The sequence below is a fragment of the Somniosus microcephalus genome, chromosome 12 (genome assembly GCF_052327205.1).
Source record: "Somniosus microcephalus isolate GS21.2 chromosome 12, FLI_Smic_1.0, whole genome shotgun sequence".
NCBI classification, from domain to species: Eukaryota; Metazoa; Chordata; class Chondrichthyes; order Squaliformes; family Somniosidae; genus Somniosus; species Somniosus microcephalus.
The window spans coordinates 158403716-158427108 of NC_140998.1; the positions used below are offsets into that span (position 1 = coordinate 158403716).

Genomic DNA, 23393 nt, shown 5'->3' on the forward strand with positions numbered 1-23393 from the left:
TTCTGTTTTGTGTGCTATTGACCTGCAAGTATATTTTGGACAGAAATGCTTTATATTGAAACTGAATCCACAGGAACGGTAGCGTAGTGGTAATGTCACGGCTAGTAATCCAGAGGCCTGGACGAATGATCCAGAGACGTGAGTTCAAATCCCACCACGGCAGCTGGGGAATTAAAATTCAGTTAATTAAATAAATCTGGAATAAAAAGCTGGTATCAGTAATGGTAACCATGAAATGCAGATCTAGTTCACTAATGTCCTTTAGGGAAGGAAATCTGCTGTCCTTACCTGGTCTGGCCTATGTGACTCCAGACCCACAGCAATGTGCTTGATTCTGAACTGCCCTCTGAAATGGCCTAGTAAGCCACTCAGTTGTAACAAAAACGAAACACAATAAGAATGAAACCAGACAGACCACCTGGAATCGACCTCGGCACCGCCTACGGACACGGCAATGGCATACCCAGCCCAGTTGACCCTGCAAAAGCCCTCCTCACCAACAGCTGGGGACTTGTGCCAAAATTGGAGAGCTGTCCCATAGACTAGTCAAGCAACAGCCTGACATATACTCACAGAATCATACCTTTCAGCCAATGTCCCAAACTCCTCCCTTGCCATTCTTGGGTATGTCCTGTCCCACGGGCATGATTCTCATGGCTTCAGGTCAAGCATGGGCAAGGAAACCTCCTGCTGATTACCACCTACTGCCCTCCCTCAACTGATGAATCAGTACTCCTCCATGTTGAACACCACTTGGAAGAAGCACAGAGTAGCAAGGGCACAGAATGTACTCTGGGTGGGGGACTTCAAAGTCCACTACCGAGTGGCTTGGTAGCATCACTACGGACCAAGCTGGCCAAGTCTTGAACAACATAACTGCCAGTCTGGACCTGCGACAGGTGGTGAGAGAACCAACACGAGGGAAAAACCTACTTGACCTCGTCCTCACCAATCTACCTGTCGCAAATGCGTTTGTCCATGATAGTATTGGTAGCAGTGACCACCGCACACTCATTGGGAAGACGAAGTACCATCTTCACACTGAGGACACCCTCCATCATGTTGTGTAGCACGACCACTGCTAAATGGGATAGATTCAGAACAGTTCTAGCAGCTTAAAACTGGGCATCCATGAGGCGCTGTGGTCCATCAGCAGCAGCAGAATTGTATTCCACCACAATCTGTAACCTCATGGCCTGGTATATTCCTCACTCTACCATTGCCATCAAGCCAGGGGACCAACCCTGGTTTAATAAGGAGTGTAGAAGAGCATGCCAGGAGCAGCACAAGGCGTACCTAAAAATGAGGTGCCAACCTGGGGAAGCTGCAACACAGGACTACATGCATGCTAAAAAGCAGAAGCAGCATGCTATAGACAGGGCTACGCGATCCCACAATCAACGGATCAGATCAAAGTCCTGTCTCATCCAGTCGTGAATGGTGGTGGACCATTAAACAACTAACGGGAGGAGGAGGCTCCACGAATATCCCCATCCTCGATGGTGGAGCCCAGCACGAGAGTGCAAAAGACACGGCTGAAACGTTTGCAACCATCTTCAGCCAGAAGTGCAGAGTGGATGATCCATATCGGCCTATTCCTGAGGTCCCCATCATCACCGAAGCCAGTCTTCAGCCAATTCAATTCACTCCATGTGATATCAAGAAACGGCTGAGCACACTGAATACAGCAAAAGCTTTGGGCCCCCGACAACATCCCGGCTATCGTGCTGAAGACTTGTGCTCCAGAACTAGCCGGGCCTCTAGCGAAGCTGTTCCAGTACAGCTACAACACTGGCATCTATCTGACAATGTGGAAAACTGCCCAGGTATGTTCTGTCCACAAAAAGCAGGACAAATCCAACCCGGCCAATTACCGCCCCATCAGTCTACTCTCGATCATCAGCAAAATAATGGAAGGTGCCATCAACAGTGCTATCAAGTGGAACTTACCAATAACCTGCTCACTGATGCCCAGTTTGGGTTCCACCAAGACCGATCGGTTCCTGACCTCATTACTGTTCTAGAATCTAGCGAATTCTGGAAGATCAAAACCAATGCATCCACTATCTCTGCAGCCACCTCTTTTAAAAGCCTAGGATGTAGCCCATCAGGTCTAGGGGATTTGTTGGCTTTTAGTCCCATTAAATTCACCAGTACTTTTTCTTTACTAATATTAATTACTTTAAGTTCCCCACTCTCACTAGACCCTTGGCTCCCCACATTTTTCAATATGTTCTTTGTGCCTTCTACTGTGAAGACACACAAAATATTTATTTAACATCTCTGCCATTTCCTTTTTCCCCATTATAATTTCTCTTGTCTCAGCCTCTAAGGGACCCACGTTTACTTTAGCTACTCTCTTCCTTTTTGCATACTTATGAAAGCTCTTACAATCTGTTTATATTTTTATATTCACCAGCTCTAAAACCTAATTATTTACATATGAATCATTGAGTTAACCAGAATTGAGTTACTTACCACTTGAAGTGGCTCCCTTTGTTGCTGCATAGGAACAGGAGTTGGCCATTCAGCCCCTTGAGCCTGTTCTGCTTTTCAATTAGGTCAAGATTGGTCTGTAGCTCAACCCCATTTTTCCGTCTTTGTTCCATGTCCGTTGATACCCTTGCCCAACAAAAATCTGTTGATTTCAGTCTTGAAAATTTCAATTGTCCCCCAGCATCCACAGCCTTTTGGGGAGCGAGTTCCAAATTTCCACTACACTTTGTATTGAAAAAGTGCAAAAATCAGGTCGAGTCCCAGTTGAAAGCAGTAATTTAGGTTGAAGGATTCCTGGGTGTCCTTTTACAAGGCTGTACATAAGATCTGATGTGTGGAACACATTCTACTTGTAAGACAACCATCACTTTTTTCTTTTCCTCTGACAAAAAAGAATGCTGACTAGAATTACTGTTAGTTTTGTTTGAAAGTGTCAGCCTTAAACCTTGCTTTCCCTTCTCATTACTGATATTAAACATTTTGGAAGATGTGATACCATTGTACCATTAACTCATGGGTCCTCACGATCAAAACACAATTTTCTTTCTTCTGCATGCCAGCCCACCACGCTCCTCCCCCCCCCCCCAACCCCAAAAAGGTACATGTACATTTATAACTTTAGATTTAAAGAAAGCATAAAAACCCAACCAGCAGAAGTACACACATAACTATTGAATCCTCTTCAGTCGATTAGCAATTGACATTACTAATTGCCGCCTCTCCACCTGCAGCAGAATGATCAGAACAGCTCAGAACTATATACCAAGTAGACCTGCTCCACAAAAATCCCACTCTACTCTGCCAGAGGCTTGTGGTCAAAAGCACTCACTCATACATCTCTCTGGTCAAACTTCTTGTAGGACAAAAGCTTTAGATGCCACAAGCCCCAATCAGCCCCTCCGTTCTAAATATTCCCCCACTCCACCAATCCTCTCTCATGCATATACATGGCTCACTATCACCAGGCAGTGACCAGTTGCATCACATGTAGTTTTCACTATTACAGTAACGAGACCCATCTCAACCACGGTACAGACTGTCTCTTCCCAATGCAAATCTGGGTTTTAAAGAAAATCGTTGGTTTTATTACTGTCTGACCAATTTATAGACTGAAAATAGAAAAATATCAAATTTAATGGGCCTCTTTCTAAACGTATGCATTGGCAACACGTGTGGTGATCTTAAAGGGAAGTCTTTCTACAGGAATAACTTATTGGATAAAGTATTATTTGAAACCTTTTGATGTGAAACGGTCCTATATAAATATTAGAAATCAATAGACTTTTGTCCATTGGGTACCCTCATTAAGTCTCTTGAAGTCCACTTCTGGGTAGCTCACTTCTTGAAATAAGTGAAGTTGGCAGTGTGAAGACTCCATTCGTGAGGTTTCACCTTGGTCCTGCTGAAGGCACTTGGTGTTGTATTCTGCATCCTAGGAAGGTGTTGAGTAAGACCTATCTGATCTTGTGCAGCCAATACCAACTTGTCTACTGAGCCAAAGGCTGTCAGTCTGTTTCTCTCATGCTGAGCCCTGAGGTTGATTAGACTTGTAATTAATGATGAAGGAGACACGTTAAGACTTGGTGGGTCCAAAATGCATACAGGATGGTGTGAACTGTTGACGTCTTTCCTGGGAACATTCTCAATACCTAGTTTAAGCTGACATGTGCTTTACAGAACTGGAATCCAACCTTCCGTTCCACTTGGATGAAATTGGATCTTGCAGTCTTTATGCTCTGCCAAGGATTAACATGGTCCCATCAAGCCCCATTCATGAGTTTGCACCATGTTTTTTTTGTTTTTAAGTGTCATGCACTGTCTAAACATGGTGTAAGCAAGTGATGTGGATACTGGTCAGTGGGGAAATCTCAGTTTCAACACAAATTTCAGACTGGAAGCTGATTAATGGCTGGAGGCCAAGGATAAGTCAACCAGAACTGAGTTAACTGAAGTAGGTCTGGTGAGCCAACATTGAGAATCAGCTGAAGGAAATTATATCTGATAAAGCTAGAGTAAAAACCTTCAAAAACAGGCTATTGGAAGACTTTACAGGACTCTGAAAAACCAAATGCAAATAAACAGCAATGAAATCATTTCTGGATCTAACGGACAACAGCAAGGAGGAAAAGAGCCAGAGGTGTATTTTACATTGTCTACAATAGAAGGGGAGAAATCACGTGTGCCATGGCCATGCTGGGAATTTGATGAAGGGACAGTGTCCGAAGGTGATGTTACTCCTCTGTGTATATTTGTATATGTCCATTGAATGAGGGAAATTTGAGTCTCATCACCTGGCATTCTTCACCTGAACAATACACAGGCTGATCGCATTTCAGAACTTCATTACATAAAATATGCCAATGAACATACTTAAATCATAAACTGTTGTAGATGCAAAGTATTCATGTGAAACCTTCTTTTGATTTTGAATGTGTGTGTGTGGAATAGCAAAAGCATTCCTGCACATCAAATCATTTTCTCTGGGTACTGGTTTCCACTGTGATGGACAGTTCCATATGTTCAACATTCCTTTAATTTCTTGGCCAACCGCGTGTCCTTGCAGAGCTTGTCTTCGAGGGCTAGGTACTTGATTGGTGCTGTCTCTTTGTGCCTGTGAACATGTCAAGGGTTATAGTATTAACCTCAGTACTGGAAGGTGGAAGGAATCTAATTAACAATGGGGATTTCATTCTTAAATCATGGGGAATGGATTAGTATACTGTCTGATCACCTCAGAGTCAGCTTCAAATCCAGCCCAAATTGATAGGATAGAAGACTCCTCTCACCATTGGCTATAAGGACCCAACATGAAATGATATTTGGGCAGTTTCAACCCAGTTCCCAGTAGGTGTAGGCCCACAGCACGAATCAGTTCATAACATGGCACAAATTGACACTGACTTGACAATCTTACATCAGCATGACTGGTGTGGGAAATGGAGTTCTAACAACAACAACTTGTATTTATATAGCGGCTTTAACGTAGTAAAACGTCCCAAGGGGCTTCACAGGAGTGTTATCAAACAAAATTTGACAGCGAGCCACATTAAGAGATTTTCGGGCAGGTGACTAAAAGCTTGGTCAAAGAGGTAGGTTTTAAGGAGTGACTTAAAGGAGGAGAGAGAGACAAAGAGGTTTACAGAGGGAATTCCAGAACTTGGGGACTAGGTAGTTGAAAGCACGGCCGCCAATGGTGGGGTGATAGAAATTGGGGATGCGCAAGATTGGAGGAGCGCAGAGATCATGTAGTGTTGTAGGGCTGGAGGAGGTTACAGAGATAGGAAGGGGCGAGGCCATGGAGCGATTTGAACACAAGGATGAGAATTTTAAATTTGAGGCATTGCCAGACACCAAGTACCCAAAGTGGGAAAGTGCGCCACTGCCCAGCACCGACATCCCTTAACTGCATGAACATGAAATGTTTGCCTACAAAATACAATGCAGGAAATAGATCATCCAGAACAGGAACAGAAAGGATCCTGATAACTGAGAGCACTATCCAACTCTTTCAATTAGCCTCATAATAGCTGTGTTAATTCAGTAAATTGTGAAAAAAGGGAAGAGTTGTATTTCTATCATGTCTCTCAGAAGTGTCCCAACTTCACACTGAAAGAATGAAGTACAGTGACTGAGTTATGTAGGGAGGCAGAGGCAGCAAAGAGATAAATGACTAGGAACATAGGAACAGGAGTAGGCCATTCAGCCTCTTGAGCATGTTCCGCCATTCAATGAGATCATAGCTGATCTGCGACCTAACTCCCAATACCCGCCTTTGGCCCATATTCCTTAACACCTTTGGTTAACAAAAATCTATCAATCTCAGTTTTAATATTGGCCCAGAAATTCGGGTCGGGGGCTTCCCGCGGGTGCAAGCCCCCGACCTACACTTACCTAAGCGCGCCGCCAGTTGAGCCCTGCGCCTGCATGGAATTCCTCTCCGGGGCCTGGCCCAGAGGCCGGCGCGCTGTGCTTGCGTGTCCCAGGGGCATAGTTAGTGTGATGCGTCCCCTGGGATCACGTGAGCCATGGGCAGCCAATCGGAGGAGGGAAAAGCCCATTCATAAGATTGACAGAAAGACCTGTCAAAACGTATGAATGCTGAGGGCCCAAAACAGTAGTTAACCTTCAAATAATTTTTTTTTTTAAATCACACTTTTTAAATAAACTATAAATTACATTAAATAACTATTTTAAACAATAATTTAAATTTTTGAAAAAAATAATTTTATTAAAAAACGGGGCTAAAAATAAACTTACCTTGCTTTAAAGTATTTAAAAATAATAAACCTGTGGAAAAAATGTTTTAATTTTAATTAATTGACCACTTACCTTTTAAAATGCAGTCCTTACGCCTGGTTTTTACATTTCTAAAATCTAAAGACTTACCCTCATGGAAAAACCTGTAAAAAAAACGTAAGTTCAAAGCGCACGCGCAGACTCCCGCGCACACGCGTTCGACCTCTGAACCCCTTAGTTCAGAGGATCGGAAGTGCTGGTTTCCCACGCATGCGTAGTGCATGCAAGAAACCAGCACTTCCATCGGGTCCACGCGTGAGTACCCCGTGCGTACTCACGCGTTGGGACCCGAATTTCTGGGCCAATAACAATTGATCTAGCATCAATTGCCATTTGCGGAAGAGAGTTCCAAACTTCTACCACCCTTTGTGTGTAGAAGTGTTTCCTAATTTCACTCTTAAAGGGTTTGGCTCTAATCTTTATACTATGCCCCCTAGTCCTAGAATTCCCCAACCAGCGGAATAGTTTCTCTCCATCTACTCTATCCGTTTCCCTTAAAATCTTGAAAACTTCAATCAGATCACCCCTTAACCTTCTAAATTCTAAGGAATACAACCCTAATTTGTGTAATCTCTCCTTGTAATTTAACCCTTGGAGTCCAGGTATCATTCTGGTAAACCTTCGCTGCACTCCCTCCAAGGCCAATATATCCTTCTTAAGGTATGGTGCCCAGAACTGCTCATAGTACTCCAGGTGTGGTCTAACCCGGGTTTTGTATAGCTGCCTCATAACTTCTACCCCCTTGCATTCTAATCCTCTAGATATAAAGGCCAGCATTCCATTTGATTATTTTCTGTACCTTTTCATGACATTTTAATGATCTATGTACCTGGACCCCCAAGTCTCTTTGGTCCTCCACTGTTTTTAGCTTTTCACCATTTAGAAAGTACCCTGTTCTATCCTTTCTAGGTCCAAAGTGGTTGACCTCACATTTGCCTACATTGAAATCCATTTGCCACAGTTTTGCCCATTCACTTAATCTATTATTATCCCTTTGTAATTTTATGCTTTCATCTACACTACCTTCAATGCCGCATATCTTTGTGTCATTGGCAAATTTGGATATATGGCTTTCTATGCCATCATCTAAGTCATTAATAAATACTGTGGACAGTTGAGGCCCCAACACAGATGCCTGCAGGACACCACTAGTCACATCTTGCCAATTAGAGAACCTGCCCATTACCCCTACTCTCTGACTCCTGCCGCTCAGCCAATTTCCTAACCAGGTCAATAATTTGTCTTCAATTCCATGAGCTTCAACTTTAGTTAACAGTCTCTTATGTGGGACTTTATCAAATGCCTTCTGGAAGTCCATATAAATAACATCCATAGACATTCCCCTGTCCACTACTTTAGTCACCTCCTCAAAAAATTCACTCAGGTTTGTCAGGCATGACCTACCTTTCACAAATCCATGCTGGCTCTCTCTGATCAACTGAAAATTTTTGAAGTGTTCAGTCACCCTATCTTTAATTATAGACACTAGTAATTTCCCAACAACAGATTTTAGGCTAACTGGTCTATAATTCCCTGGTTTCCCTCTCACCATTCTTAAATAGTGGAGTGACATGGGCAATTTTCCAATCTAAAGGAACCATTCCTGAAGCGAGAGAACTTTGGAAGATTATGGTTAGGGCATCTGCAACGTGCTCACCTACTTCCTTTAAAATCCTGGGATGGAAACCATCTGGTCCTGGGGGTTTGTCATTCTTTAGTGCCATTATTTTCTTCATTACTGTTATTTTGCTTACATTAATTTTATTGAGTCCCTGTCCCTGATTCAATATTACTTTCCTTGGGATTTCTGGCATGCTATCCTCATCCTCTACTGTAAATATGGACACAAAGTAATTATTCGACATGTCCGTCATTTCCTTGTTATCATTGACAATATCACCACTTTCAGTTTTTAAGGGGCCAACATTGCTCCTCACCACCCTCTTTTTCCTAATGTGACTGTAAAACTTCTGTATTGATTTTGATATCCCTTGCAACTTTCTTTTCATACTCCTTTTTGTAGCCCTTACTATCTGTTTTGTGACCTGTTGCTGTTCTTTGTATCTTTCCCATTCACCAGGATTTGTGCTATTTTTTGCATTTTTGTATGATTTTCCTTTAGTTTTATCCATGGCTGTTTTTTAAAAATCTATTTTTATCTATTTTTGGTAATGTTAGTCGAGGGAGGAATGTTGGACGGGACACCAGGAGAAACCCTGCTCTTCTTCAAAAAGTGTCAAGGGATCTTTAACACCCACTGGAACAGGCAGATGGGCCTCAGCTTAACATCTCATCTGAAGAATGGCATCTCCAACAGTACAGCATTCAGAGTGTAACTAACTAAACCATGCTGACGTTACTTTTGTGGCAGAAATTTGAAATTAGCTGTGTTTGATGCTAATTCAATATCCCTTTGAGTGGTAACTACTGTACCTATGATTAAATCACTGTCAAATGTGACAAGACAGTGACATCAGCTAAAGTTGAATCACTGCCCAAATAAAGAAACAATATATTGTCAGACACTGTTATATCTAAATGCTGCTAGGATTGATCTAACCTGGTATCTCTGCATCTGTTAATTGAGTTCCCTCACACTATAGGGCAGGCAATATAATTCTTCCAAAACAAATTATGACATCAATGCCAAGGATTTAAACAAGACAGGGACTGAAAGTGCTGAGAGGGGTGGGAAAAGGTAGGTGCTGGGAGCAACGGAGGGAGATGGGGATTACAAGCAGGTCAGAGTACGTAGCTGGGCCACAGGCATTAGGCCAGGTCTATGAATAAGAATAAGCCATTTTGTTCTGAATTGTTTCATTTTTAGTCTCTGGTATGTAAACCTATTAGATTAATCTGCTTTTGAGTCATCTACATTTAGTCAATATTTGACTGACTGAAATTAAAACTTCTCTGTTAAGTGACCAAATCATTCATCTTTCCTTTACAGAGGTGTGGCACCTGAAGTATGACATTTTCAGGTGAATGGTGTGATGTGAAGTACACACACTGGAAGCAGAACTTTTAATTATGTAGGTAACATCCCTATTTAAACCTGCTTAAGTTGCCTGTAGAGAGTGGTGATGGATATGACTCTATAAGATATGTACTCACTCTGCCCAGCTTATTAATGATTCAAAAGGAATAGAAAGCAGACCTCCTGGTGACTCCATTATGAAGCGCATGGCCCAGTGTGTATCTGAGCCACAGGGGCCAATCCCTAGTCTGTGCAGAGTCAGCTGATCTCAGCCAGGCCAATGGTAGAGGGTCCAGCCAAATAGTAGCAAATCAGCCGGGGTTTCCACTTTTGATCATTGTCCAGTGACCCCCAGCTAGAAAGTGCACGCGTGGATTTTGCACAAAGGCAGGGATCAGACTCGGCTTCTGTGCCCAACGTGGTCAACTAGCCTGCTGATTCTCATTGATGGACACACGCAGACTTGGTGGAGATTCTGGAGAGCCGATGGTATCAATGCAACTCTACCCCAGCAAGTTAGCATCGTCAGGAGAGGAAGGAGGGAACAAACATTAAAGATTCCACAATTAGAAGTGGAATGAGAATCCTTACTTGTTGAGGCGCATTTCAAGGATGTGGATACGGAACATAGCCTCAGAGCAGTAGGACAAGTAGGCCTGTTCATCTTCCTTGGTCATGGATATCTGGTTCTGCTGGTACCATTGTTGTTTATTCTGCAGCTCCATGGCCTCCTAGAAAGAAAGAGCATGAAAAAGTTAAGCAGCCATCTTGAACGTGGCTCTCACAGGGGAAGCAAAGTCTAGTTGGACTACACTTTGTTCCTTGTCTACTGAAACTAAAAGGTAGGCATAAAAATATATACTGAACTTTAAAAAAAAGTCAAACAGCCCACCTCCATGGAGGCCTGCCATGTCTTCTTGCCTCTGTATCGCTGCAGTGATGTGACTGATGGGAGGCAATGGGTGCTGCCTCTCCAGACAGCCCTAAAAGAACTTGCATTTGATTGTACGTTATCACATGTACCAAAGTATTATACCGCCAATAGATTACGTTTGAAGTGCAGGCTGACAGGGCCTTCATTTAACATCTCATCCAAAAGACGGCACCTCTGACATGCAGCACTCCCGCAGTACTGCACGTAAGTGTCAGCTGAGATTATGTGCTCAAATCGAGTGTGAGTCATCAAAGAGTGCTGTGAGTTTGGGTAAGTGTGAGAGTTCTTTAATTGTTATTTCTCTTTAAATCATTATTGATAAGATTACTTAAGCAGTTTAAGTAAAGGGGAAAAGTTAAATATTTGGGATTCTGTTGGTTAAGAAGAGTAAAACAAGGTTACACTGCAGTAGGAGTAAATTGGCACAGCAGGCAGTGGAAACCAGTTTTCTAACCAATCAGCAGGGGTGACTCATTTGGCTGTAAACAAACAAACAGTATAAAAAGACCAGTCCTAGTGCGAGCAAGCACTGAGTGCGAGTCATCAAAGAGTGCTGTGAGTTTGGGTAAGTGTGAGAGTTCTTTAATTGTTATTTCCCTAAATCATTCTTGATAAGATTACTTAAGCATTTTAAGTAAAGGGGAAAAGTTAAATATTTGGGATTCTGTTGGTTTAAGAAGAGTAAAACAAGGTTACACTGCAGTAGGAGTAAATTGGCACAGCAGGCAGTGGAAACCAGTTTTCTAACCAATCAGCAGGGGTGACTCATTTGGCTGTAAACAAACAAACAGTATAAAAAGACCAGTCCTAGTGCGAGCAAGCACTGAGTGCGAGTCATCAAAGAGTGCGGTGAGTTTGGGTAAGTGTGAGTTAGGGTAAGTGGGGTGTTAGGTGCTCTTTTCAAACTTTAACTCTGTGGGTTGTAGTTAATAAGACCTTTCTGGTGCAGAGTGACTGTTGGTAAACCATTTAACTGGTGTAACTAGAGGGATTGATTTAATTTAAATCCAATTAATTAAAGGGGATACTAGCATCTAAAATTGGGCAGAGGGTGTCCATAACTAACAAAAATTTAATTAATTACTTAGAATGGAGCAGGTGATGTGTTACTGTTGCGAGATGTGGGAGCCGGTGAACCCCATTGAGGCTCACGGTGATTACGTCTGTGACAAGTGTCTGCTGCTACAGGAACTCCAGCTCCGTGTTGATGAGCTGGAGTCTGAGCTTCAGACACTGCGACACATCAGGGAGGGGGAGAAGTACCTGGACTCTGTGTATCAGGAGGTGGTCACACCTATGAAGTTAATTAATTCAGATGTAGCCCATGGTCAGGAACAGGACGGTGTGACTACGAGTGAGGCAGGTATGGGGATCCAAGATGTAGAGCTGGAGGAGCCACAGCCCTTGCTCTTGTCCAACAGGTTTGAGGTTCTTACTCGCTGTGGGGACAGGAGCAGGGACTGCAGGGAGGATGAGCAACGTGGCCACAGCACCGTGGAACGGGGGGCCATTCAAGAGGGGGGAGTAAATAGAAATGTTGTAGTGGTAAGGGACAGTATTATTAGGGGGATAGATAGAGTTCTCTGCAGCCGAGAGCGAGAGTCCCGAAGGCTGTGTTGCCTACCCGGTGCCAGGGTTAAGGACATCTCCTCTGGGCTGGAAAGAAACTTGCAGTGGGAGGGGGTGGATCCAGTTGTCATGGTCCATGTTGGTACAAACGACATAGATAGGACTAGGAAGCCGGTTCTGTTAAAGGAATATGAGCAGCTAGGGGTCAAATTAAAAAACAGAACCTCAAGAGTAATGATCGCTGGATTATTACCTGAGCCATGAGCGAATTTGGCTAGGACAAATAAAATTAGAGAGTTAAATGTGTGGCTCAAAGACTGATGTGGGAGAAATGGGTTTTGCTTCCTGGGGCACTGGCACCAGTACTGGGGCAGGAGGGAGCTGTTCCGTTGGGACGGGCTTCACTTGGCCAGTGCTGGGACTAGAGTCCTGGCGGATCATATAACTAGGGCTGTAGAGAGGGCTTTAAACTAACTAGTGGGGGGAGGTTCCTAGAGAACAAATAATAAAAATGACAACAGAGAAGGTCATAGACTTAGGTAGCAGTGGGGAAATTAAAAACCAGAGCATGTCAGGAAGGGGCAGAAGGTATGGAGTAAAAGGTAAAGTAATAAAAAGGGCAAAAGCAGGAACTAAGTGTCACAAAACATATTTGAAAGTTCTCTATCTGAATGCACGTAGCATTCGTAACAAAATAGATGAGTTAATGGCACAAATAACTACATATGGGTATGATCTTGTGGCCATTACAGAAACATGGCTGCAGGGTGACAATGACTGGGAATTAAACATACCAGGTTATTTAACAATCAGGAAGGACAGGCAGGAAGGAAGGGGAGGTGGGGTGGCTATGTTAATAAAGGAAGGAATCACTGTAATACAGAGAAATGATATTGGGTCAAAAGATCAGGATAATGAAACAGTTTGGGTGGAGGTAAGGAATAATAAGGGGAAAAAAACACTAGTGGGCGTAGTCTATCGGCCTCCAAACAGTTGCAACTCTGTTGGACGGAGTATCAATCAGGAAATAGTTGAGGCTTGTAATAAGGGAACATCTATAATTATGGGGGATTTTAACTATCATATTAATTGGACAAATCAAATTGGGCAGGGCTGCCTTGAGGATGAGTTCATTGAGTGTATTAGGGATGGGTTTCTTGAGCAGTATGTAACTGAACCGACCAGGGGGCAAGCAACCTTAGATCTGGTCCTGTGTAACGAGACAGGATTAATTAAAAATGTCCTAGTAAAGGATCCCCTTGGAATGAGTGACCATAACATGGTTGAATTCCATATTCAATTAGAGGGTGAGAAGGTTGGATCTCAAACAAGCGTGCTAAGCTTGAATAAAGGAGACTGTGAAGGTATGAGAGCGGAATTGAGTAGAGTGGATTGGGAAAATAGATTAAAGGGTAAGACGATACATGATCAGTGGTGTACATTTAAGGAGTTATTTTACAACCTCCCAAAAAAATATATTCCACTGAGAAGAAAAGGGTGTAAAAGAAAAGACAGCCATCCGTGGCTAAGTAAAGAAATTAAGGATAGTATTCAACTAAAAACAAGGGCATATAAGGTAGCCAAATCTAGTGGGAGGATAGAGGATTGGGAAAACTTTAAAAGACAGCAAAAAATAACAAAAAGATTGATTAAGAAAGGGAAGATAGATTATGAAAGTAAATTAGCAAAAAATATAAAAACAGATAGTAAGAGTTTTTATAGTTATATAAAAAGAAAAAGGGTGGCTAAAGTAAATGTTGGTCCCTTAGAGGATGAGACCGGGAAATTAATGGTGGGAAATATGGAGATGGCAAAAACACTGAATGAATATTTTGTATCAGTCTTTACAGTAGAGGACACTAAGAATATCCCAACACTGGACAAACAGGGGGCAATAGGGGGGGAGGAGCTAAACACGATCAAAATCACTAAGGAAGTGGTACTCGGTAAAATAATGGGACTCAAGGCGGATAAATCACCTGGACCTGATGGCTTACATCCTAGGGTCTTGAGGGAAGTGGCGGTAGGGATTGTGGATGCATTGGTAATAATTTTCCAAAACTCCCTGGACTCAGCAAAGGTCCCGGCAGACTGGAAAACTGCTAATGTAACACCCTTATTTAAAAAGGGCAGTAGACAGAAGGCTGGAAACTATAGACCGGTTAGCCTAACATCTGTGGTAGGTAAAATTTTGGAGTCCATTATTAAGGAGACAGTAACAGGACATTTGGATAATCATAATTTAATAGGACAAAGTCAGCATGGTTTTATGAAGGGGAAGTCATGTTTGACAAATTTGCTGGAGTTCTTTGAGGAAGTAACATATAGGGTGGATAAAGGGGAACCAGTGGACGTAGTGTATTTAGACTTCCAAAAGGCATTTGACAAGGTGCCACACAAAAGATTATTGCTTAAGATAAAAAATCACGGGATTGGGGGTAATATTCTGGCATGGATAGAGGATTGGCTATCTAACAGAAGGCAGAGAGTTGGGATAAATGGTTCATTCTCAGACTGGCAATCAGTAACTAGTGGTGTTCCGCAGGGGTCAGTGCTGGGTCCCCAACTCTTTACAATCTATATTAACGATTTGGAGGAGGGGACCGAGTGTAACGTATCAAAGTTTGCAAATGATACTAAGATGGGAGGGAAAGTAGTGAGTGAGGAGGACATAAAAAACCTGCAAGGGGACATAGACAGGCTAAGTAAGTGGGCAGAGATTTGGCAGATGGAATACAATACTGGAAAGTGTGAGGTTATGCACTTTGGCAGGAAAAATCGTAGAGCAAGTTATTATCTTAATGGCAAGAAACTGGAAAGTACTGAAGTACAAAGGGATCTGGGGGTCCTGGTGCACGAAACTCAAAAGGTTAGTATGCAGGTGCAGCAAGTGATTAAGAAGGCCAATGGAATGTTGGCTTTCATTGCTAGGGGGATAGAATATAAAAATAGGGAGGTATTGCTTCAGTTGTACAAGGTATTGGTGAGACCGCACCTGGAATACTGCATACAGTTTTGGTGTCCATACTTAAGAAAAGACATACTTGCTCTTGAGTCAGTACAAAGAAGGTTCACTCGGTTAATCCCGGGGATGAGGGGATGGGCATATGAGGAGAGGTTGAGTAGATTGGGACTCTACTCATTGGAGTTCAGAAGAATGAGAGGCGATCTTATTGAAACATATAAGATTGTGAAGGGGTTGGATCGGGTGGATGCGGGGAGGATGTTCCCGATGATGGGTGAAACTAGAACTAGGGGGCATAGTCTTAGAATAAGGGGCTGCTCTTTCAAAACTGAGATGAGGAGGAACTACTTCACTCAGAGGGTGGTAGGTCCATGGAATATGCTGCCCCAAAAAGCTGTAGAAGCTACATCATTACATAAATTTAAAACAGAAATAGACAGTTTCCTAGAAGTAAAGGGAATTAAGGGTTACGGGGAGCGGGCAGGAATTTGGACATGAGTCTAAGTTTGGATCGGACATGGCCCTGTGGGTAGCGGAGCGGGCCCAGGGCCGTGTAGCCTGATCCTGCTCCTATTTCGTGTGTCTAATTCTGTTAGATTCAGGAGGTGGTTCTGTGATAGTAGATTGGCAGTTAGGATCAGATCAGCCATGATCTTATTGAATGGCGGAGCAGGCTCGGGGGGCCGATTGGCCTACTCCTGCTCCTATTTCTTATGTTCTTATAAATTCGCAATGGAGCTTGAACCTGCAATGACCTTTTAACTCACCTTGCACGCTAGCTGGCACGCACTGGTTTCCAGGCACCGTTCCTTCACTCTTCAAAACTGGCATCATCACCTCCCATTCCTCAAAAAAAAAAATCCTCTCCCAACTACCGCCCCATCTCCAACCTTCCTTTCCTCTCCAAGGGTCTCCAGCACGTCACCTCCCAGCTCGAAGATCATCTCTCCTGAAACACCCTGTTTGACTCTCTGCCCTTCTCACAGTGCTGAAACTGGCCAAAGTCATGAATGACATTCTCTGTGACTGTGACCATAGTGCATTATCCCTCCTTATCTTTCTTAATTTTTGCATAGCATTCAATACAGTTTATTATACCATCCTCCGCCAATGGCTCTCCTTTCTCATCCAGTTCCATGGGATTGCCCTGGCATATTTCCATTCCTAACACAGCTGGTACTTCTCCAGCAATGGTGTCATCTTCTCTCCCCCACAGCATTATCTCTGGGGTTGTTGATGGATCTATTCTTTCATTCCCCTCATTCCCTATTTACGTGCTGCCCTTCAATGACACCTCAGGGTGGGGCGCAGGAGCAACAAGAGGTGGTTAGAGGAAAGGGGGGGAAAAAAGAAATAAAGACTTGAATTTATATAGTACCTTTCACGACCTCTGGATGTCCCAAAGCGCTTTACAACCAATGAAGTACGTTTGAAGTGTAGTCACTGTTGTAATGTAGGAAACATAGCAGCAATTTGTGCACAGCAGGATCCCACAAACAGCAATGCAATAACGGCCAGATTATCTGTTTTAGTGATGTTGGTTGAGGGACAAATATGGGCAAGGACAGATAAGAAACAGGAGCAGGAGTAGGCCATTTGGCCCCTCGAGCCTGCTCCACCATTCAATAAGATCATGGCTGATCTTCTACCTCAACTCCACTTTCCCGCCCTATTCCCATATCCCTTGATGTCCAAAAATCAATCGATCTAAGTCTTGATTATACTCAACAACTGAGTATCCACAGCACTCTAGGGTAGAGAATTCCAAAGATTAACATTTGACTTTTTTTTAAAGTTCAGTAAATATTTTTATGCCGACCTTTTAGTTTCTGACTGAAGAAATTTCTCCTTATCTCAGGAGAACTCCTTGCTCTTCTTGGAATAGTGCCTTGGGAACTTTTACATCCACCCGAGAGGGCAGATGGGGCCTTGGTGTAACGTTTCATCCAAAAGACAGCACCTCTGACAGTGCAGCACTCCCTCAGTACTGCACTGGGGTGTCAGCCTGGATTTTGTGCTCAAGTCTCTGGAGTGGGATTTGAACCGACAACCTTCTGCCTCAGAGCTACCACTGAGCCATGGCTAACACCTAAAGGTGTAGGTGGAAGCATGGGGTGGAAGGAGAATTAATTCCCTTCACTCCCAGAAATTTAGAGAAGCATTTCTGTATTGATGACGATGTGAAATCTGTATCATATAAAACAGATAGCCGCCAGAGGTGGCAGCAGAGAGGAGGTAGGTAATAGGCCTGATTTTAGACGTGGGTGTACAGGGCACAATTTTAAAATTTGCAGATGACACAAAACTTGGAGGTATAGTGAACAGTGAGGAGGATAGTGTTCGACTTCAAGAGGACATAGACAGGTTGGTGAAATGGGCAGACATGTGGCAGATGAAATTTAACGCAGAAAAGTGCGAAGTGATACATTTTGGTAAGAAGAACGAGGAGAGGTAATATAAACTAAAGGGTACAATCCTAAAGGGCGTGCATGAAGAGAGAGACCTGGGGATATATGTGCACAAATCGTTGAAGGTGGCAGGGCAGGTTGAAAAAGCAGTTGAAAAAGCATAGAGGACCCTGGGCTTCATAAATAGAGGCATGGAGTACAAAAGCAAGCAAGTTATGATGAACCTTTATAAAACACTGGTTTGGCCTCAACTAGAATATTGTGTCCAATTCTGGGCACTGCACTTTAGGAAGGTTGTGAAGGCTTTCGAGAGGGTGCAGAAACGATTTACAAGAATGATTCCAGGGATGAGAGACTTCAATTATGTGGTTAGACTGGAGAAGCTTCTGCTTAGAGCAGAGAAGGTTGAGAGGAGATTTGACAGAGGTGTTCAAAATCATGAGGGGCCTAGACAAAGTAGATAGAGAGAAACTGTTCCCATTGGCGGAAGAGTCGAGAACCAGAGGACACAGATTTAAGGTGATTGGCAGAAGAACCAAAGACAACATGAGGAAAAACTTTTTTACGCAGCAAGTGGTTAGGATCTGGAATGCACTGCCTGAAAGGGTGGTGGAGGCAGATTCAATCATGGCTTTCAAAAGGGAATTGGATAAGTACCTGAAGGAAAAACATTTGCAGGGCTATGGGGTAAGGGCGGGGGAGTGAGACTAGCTGAAGTGCTCCTGCAGAGAGCCGGCATGGGCTCGACAGGCTGAATGGCCTCCTTCTGTGCTGTAACCATTCAATGATTCTATGTTCACGGAGGTGGGCAGTGTTCACGGAGGTGGGTAATGTTCATGGCACTCCTGCAAGAGGTAGCACTTTCAGGATGGGAGCACAGAAAACGGAGAGAAAATATTACCACGGCCTTGTGACACAGTACGCTGGTGCTCCAATGCACTACGCTACAGGGTGGTAGGATATGATTTTGTACATATAACTTCCTACACGATAAGTGCCTGGTCTCAGCCAGATCGGGGTGAACGCCTGCGCATACGTTAGCTACCCTTTGTGGCTGCAGATTAGCGCACGGTTTGGGAAGAAAGTTAAATTAAATAAAGAAATAAAATCCAGAAATCCTGACACTGATAATCTAATGCAATAGTGAGCTTTAAAGTCAGCTTCAACCCTTGGTTAGTGCTAATCCTCCTTGGGAATTTTTGCTACGTTAAAGGCGCTAATATAAAGGCAAGTTGTTATAGTACTTTTAATGGGCTCTGAGGGTATTTGCAGTCTACTTTCCTTTCACTTGTAGCCTTCTCCGTGTGCCTCTGTCCCTCCATTATCACGGAGCTGGAAATTCAGTGGTGTTCCCTTTCATTTCCTGCTCTCCAGCAAAAGAAAGTAAGGGAATGCCGTTCAGAGTCAGAGCTGTCACAGCTTCCATGCAGCAAGTGAAAGTCCTTGGACTCACATGATGGAAATCAGGAGCTCACCACATGGGATATGCAGCTACAAGCCTGCCTCCCATCACTCTGCAGGACAGCTTGGTGGAACACTCTGCCTTTCAAGCAAAACTGGGTGGGGTTGTGGCGGTCGAGAGTGAATAATGCTGAGCGTAGAAGGATGTTCAATACCTTCTCAAACTGGCTTTGGATGAGATTGGCTTTATCGATCAGCCTCTGCTTCATGTCCATCAGGCAGTCGTTCCTGAGTAGAAGGGCTACTTTCTTTGTAATTCTTTTGGGCTGTCCAAGCCGGGCGAGGAAGGGTGCGAGGTAATCAAGCTCCTCCTCGGCACGCCGCAGCTGCTGTTCCTCCTCCAACTGCATCTGAGGAACAAAATGGTTGGCATGGTAGTAAATGGCTGATATCATTTGAAAACAGTATGGGGTCATTTTCAACTTCACTGCCTGGGCAGCTGATGGATCCAGACGGTCCATTGTAGAACCCGCACCATTTCTATTGCCATTGAAATCAATGGAGTGAACGTTGGATGGGTTTTATAAAGGCCAGGCGATCTGCCCCATCAGGTTACTTGCCCAGGTAGCAATGTTGGCAATTACCCCGTGTCTCATCACTGTGGTTAATACTAATCAACATTGTTCCCGTGGAGCCAACTTTTTCGTCAACTGCAACTGAGAAAAGGTGAAGAAGGCACGACATCAACAAGAGACAAATACAGTAAGAGGAAGGCCAGGGCGAATCAGGAAGTGGCAAGCAAGCAATGACAAGCATGGGTTTTAAAAGCCTGAAAACTGCAGGAAGAAGAAAAGATGAAGGGAGATAAGGAGGTCTCGTTAAATAATGAGTTCAAGAAGGAGACTGTATGAATAGGCACGATTCAACACAGTAGGAAGGATTTGAGAAGGAGCTAGAGCATGTAAGTTGACATATTGAAAGCTTAATACAAGAAAGGAAAGTTGAGAAGAGTACTGACTGAAAGCAGAGAGAATAAAATGACGAATGGAGAAAAGGTTTGGAGGCTAAAGTTGGTAGAAGGATTGTCTGTCTTTTTCTTGGAACCTGTCCAGCAGTGTGAATCATAAAGCACACCTGATATTCTATCCTTTTTTGGATAACTAGATCAGTCCCATCAGCAGATTTGTCTAGAGGCTGTGGCATTTCCAATGATTCTGGAATGTATCAGCTGATCAGGAGCTCCCAAAACAGATAATCCTGTCGGTGAATGGATGGGTAACCAGTTGGCAATCTGCCCGATAATCCCATCATCAGTCAACTGCCACCGCAGTGCCTACGGCGTTTCACAGTCACTGTGACACCACAATCTTCCCTATAGGTGAAAGAAAATCATCACCCAATTTAGTACTAAGCCACAGAGACCAGGAAGGTGCTAGAGTCAGTCCCCAGTCTATACGGAGTTAGCTGACCTCAGCCAGAGCAGTAATCGGAGTGATGCAATTGGGTTTGGAGCCTTGGGCGAGAGGAATAATCCTGACTGCAATCGAGTGACTGCTGCTGAAAAGTGCACATGTGAACACTGGATGAGGACACGATCAGGCTCGGTTGTGAAGCCCCCCCATCCATGTTGAATTGCCTGCCAACATACAATGGGCCAGAACTTCGGGTCCCCACGGGTGAGTAAACATAGAAACATAGATGATAGGAGCAGGAGTAGGCCATTCGGCCCCTCGAACCTGCTCCGCCATTCAATGCGATCATGGCTAATCATCCAAATTCAGTCCCTGCATTCTCCCCATATCCCTTGATCGCCTTAGCCTTAAGAAATATATCTAACTCCTTCTTGAATATATTTAATGAATTGGCCTCAACTGTCTTCTGTGGTAGAGAATTCCACCGGTTCACCACTCTCTAGGTGAAGAAATTCCTCCTCATCTCAGTCCTAAATGGCTTACCCCTTATCCTTAGACTGTGACCCCTGGTTCTGGACTCCCCCGCCATCGGGAACATCCTTCTTGCATCTAGTCTGTCTAGTCCTGTTAGAATTTTATAAGTTTCAATGAGATCCCCTCTCATTCTTCTAAACTCTAGCGAATATAAGCCTAAACGACCCAATCTCTCTCCATACGTCATTCCTGCCATCCCAGGTATCAGTCTGGTGAATCTTAGCTACACTCCCTCCATGGCAAGAACATCCTTCCTCAGATAAGGTGACCAAAACTGCACACAATACTCAAGGTGTGATCTCACCAAGTCCCTGTACAACTGCAGCAAGACATCCTTGCTCCTGTGCTCGAATCCTCTCGCTATGAAGGCCAGCATACCATTTGCCTTCTTAACCGCCTGCTGCACCTGCATGCTTACCTTCAGCGACTGGTGCACAAGGACACCCAGGTCTCGTTGCACTTCCCCTTTTCCCAATCTATTGCTGTTCAGATAATAATCTGCCTTCCTGTTTTTGCCACCAAAGTGAATAACCTCGCATTTATCCACATTATACTGCATCTGCCATGCATCTGCCCAATCGCCCAACCTATCCAAATCATACTGGAGTTTCTCTGCATCCTCCTCGTAGCACACACGCCCACCCAGCTTTGTGTACGCGCTGGGTACTCACGCGTAGGCCCAACGAAAGTGCCGGTTTCGTGCATGCACTGCGCATGCGTGGGAAACCGGAACTTCCGTTCCCTTAAAGGAAGGGGTTCACAGGTCGAAGGAGGAGAGGCAGCGCGTACACCTGGAACTTTCGGTTTTTTTGCAGGTTTTTCCCAGAGGGTAAGTCTCCAGGAGCTACGCTTCTAAAAAGCAGTCGCAAGGCCTGCTTATAACAAGATAAGTGGTGAATTAAGTAAAATTAAAACATTTTTTCCACAGGTTTATTATTTTTAAATACTTTAAAGAAAGGTAAGTTTATTTTTAGCCCCGTTAGAAACTGTAATTATTTTTTTCAAAAATTTAAATGATTGTTTAAAATAGTTATTTTATGTAATTTATAGTTATTTTAAAAATGTGATGTTTTAAAAAAAAAATTATTTTAAGTTTTAGTTATGTTTTGGGGCTGAATTGTATTCATAGATTTGACAGCTCTTCCTGTCAAATCTATGAATACAGATACCCTGCTACCATTGGCTCTCCGTGGCCCACGGGATCCCAGGAGACGCTTCGAACTAACTGCGCCCCTGGGATACACAAGCACTGCGTGCCGGCAGTTGGAGCAGGCCCAGGATCGGAATCCCACACGGGCCACAGCTCAACGGCTGGCGCACTAGGTAAGTGCAGGTCGGAGGCTTGTACCCGCGGGAAGCCTCCGACCCGATTTTCTGGGCCAATATTGTCTCGCACTGACCCCATAAGGAGTGGATATTTTCCTGAGGCAGCGACGGTTACTGGTGCCTATGGAACTGTATCCCGCTACTCTCATGAGAGGAGAAAATAAAATTAGGGAGAAAATCCTGAATATACAACCCACCTTTATAACAAACAGATGATTGGGAAAAATGAAATATTTAGCAGCTGGAATTGTAAATGGATGGATCATTTATAAGATTGTGGTGGTTGAAGGTCAATCATCACAGCCCCAGGACATCGCTGCAGGAGTTCCTCAGGGCACTGTCCTAGGCCCAACCATCTTCAGCTGATCCATCAATGACCTTCCCTCCAACATAATGTCAGAAATGGGGATGTTCGCTGATGACTGCACAGTCTTCAGTGCCATTCACAAATCCTCTAATAATGAAGCAGTCCATGCCCGTATGCAACAAGACCTGGACGACGTTCAGGCTTGCGCTAAGTGGCAGGTAACATTCGCGCCACAGAAGTACCAGGCAATGACTATCTCCAACAAGTGAGAGTCTAACCACCTCCCCTTGACATTCAATGGCATTACCATTGCTGAATTCCCCACTATCAACATCCTGGGAGTCACCATTAACCAGAAACTTAACTGGACCAACCACATAAATACTGTGGCAACAAGAGCAGGTCAGAGGCTAGGTATTCTGCGGCGAGTGTCTCACCTCCTGATTCTCCAAAGCCTTTCCACCATCTACAAGGCACAAGTAAGGAGTGTGATGGAATACTCTCCACTTGCCTGGATGAGTGCAGCTCCAGCAACACTCAATGAGCTCGACACCATCCAGGACAAAGCAGCCCGCTTGATTGGCACCCCATCCAACACCTTAAACATTCACTCCCTCCACTACCGGCGTAGCGTGGCTGCAGTGTGTACCATCTACAGGATGCACTGCAGCAACTCGCCAAGGCTTCTTCGGCAGCACCTCCCAAACCTGCGACCTCTTCCACCTAGAAGAACAAGGGCAGCAGGCGCATAGGAACACCACCACCTCC

At 44.0% G+C, this 23393-nt stretch overlaps 1 protein-coding gene across 1 annotated transcript in view; it reads right to left on the reverse strand.

Moving 5' to 3' along the window:
* Positions 1-4621: 4621 nt before the first annotated feature.
* LOC147109623 (dynein regulatory complex subunit 7-like) overlaps positions 4622-23393 on the reverse strand; it is a 48453-nt gene continuing 29681 nt past the window's right edge. Inside the window, exons 2-4 of the mRNA XM_086002330.1 lie at positions 19262-19456; positions 10361-10500; positions 4622-5107 (exon numbers count right to left, since the gene is read on the reverse strand). Of these exons, the coding sequence (XP_085858456.1) occupies positions 5017-5107; positions 10361-10500; positions 19262-19456 (426 nt within the window). The 3' untranslated portion in view covers positions 4622-5016. The remainder of the gene's footprint in view (positions 5108-10360; positions 10501-19261; positions 19457-23393) is intronic.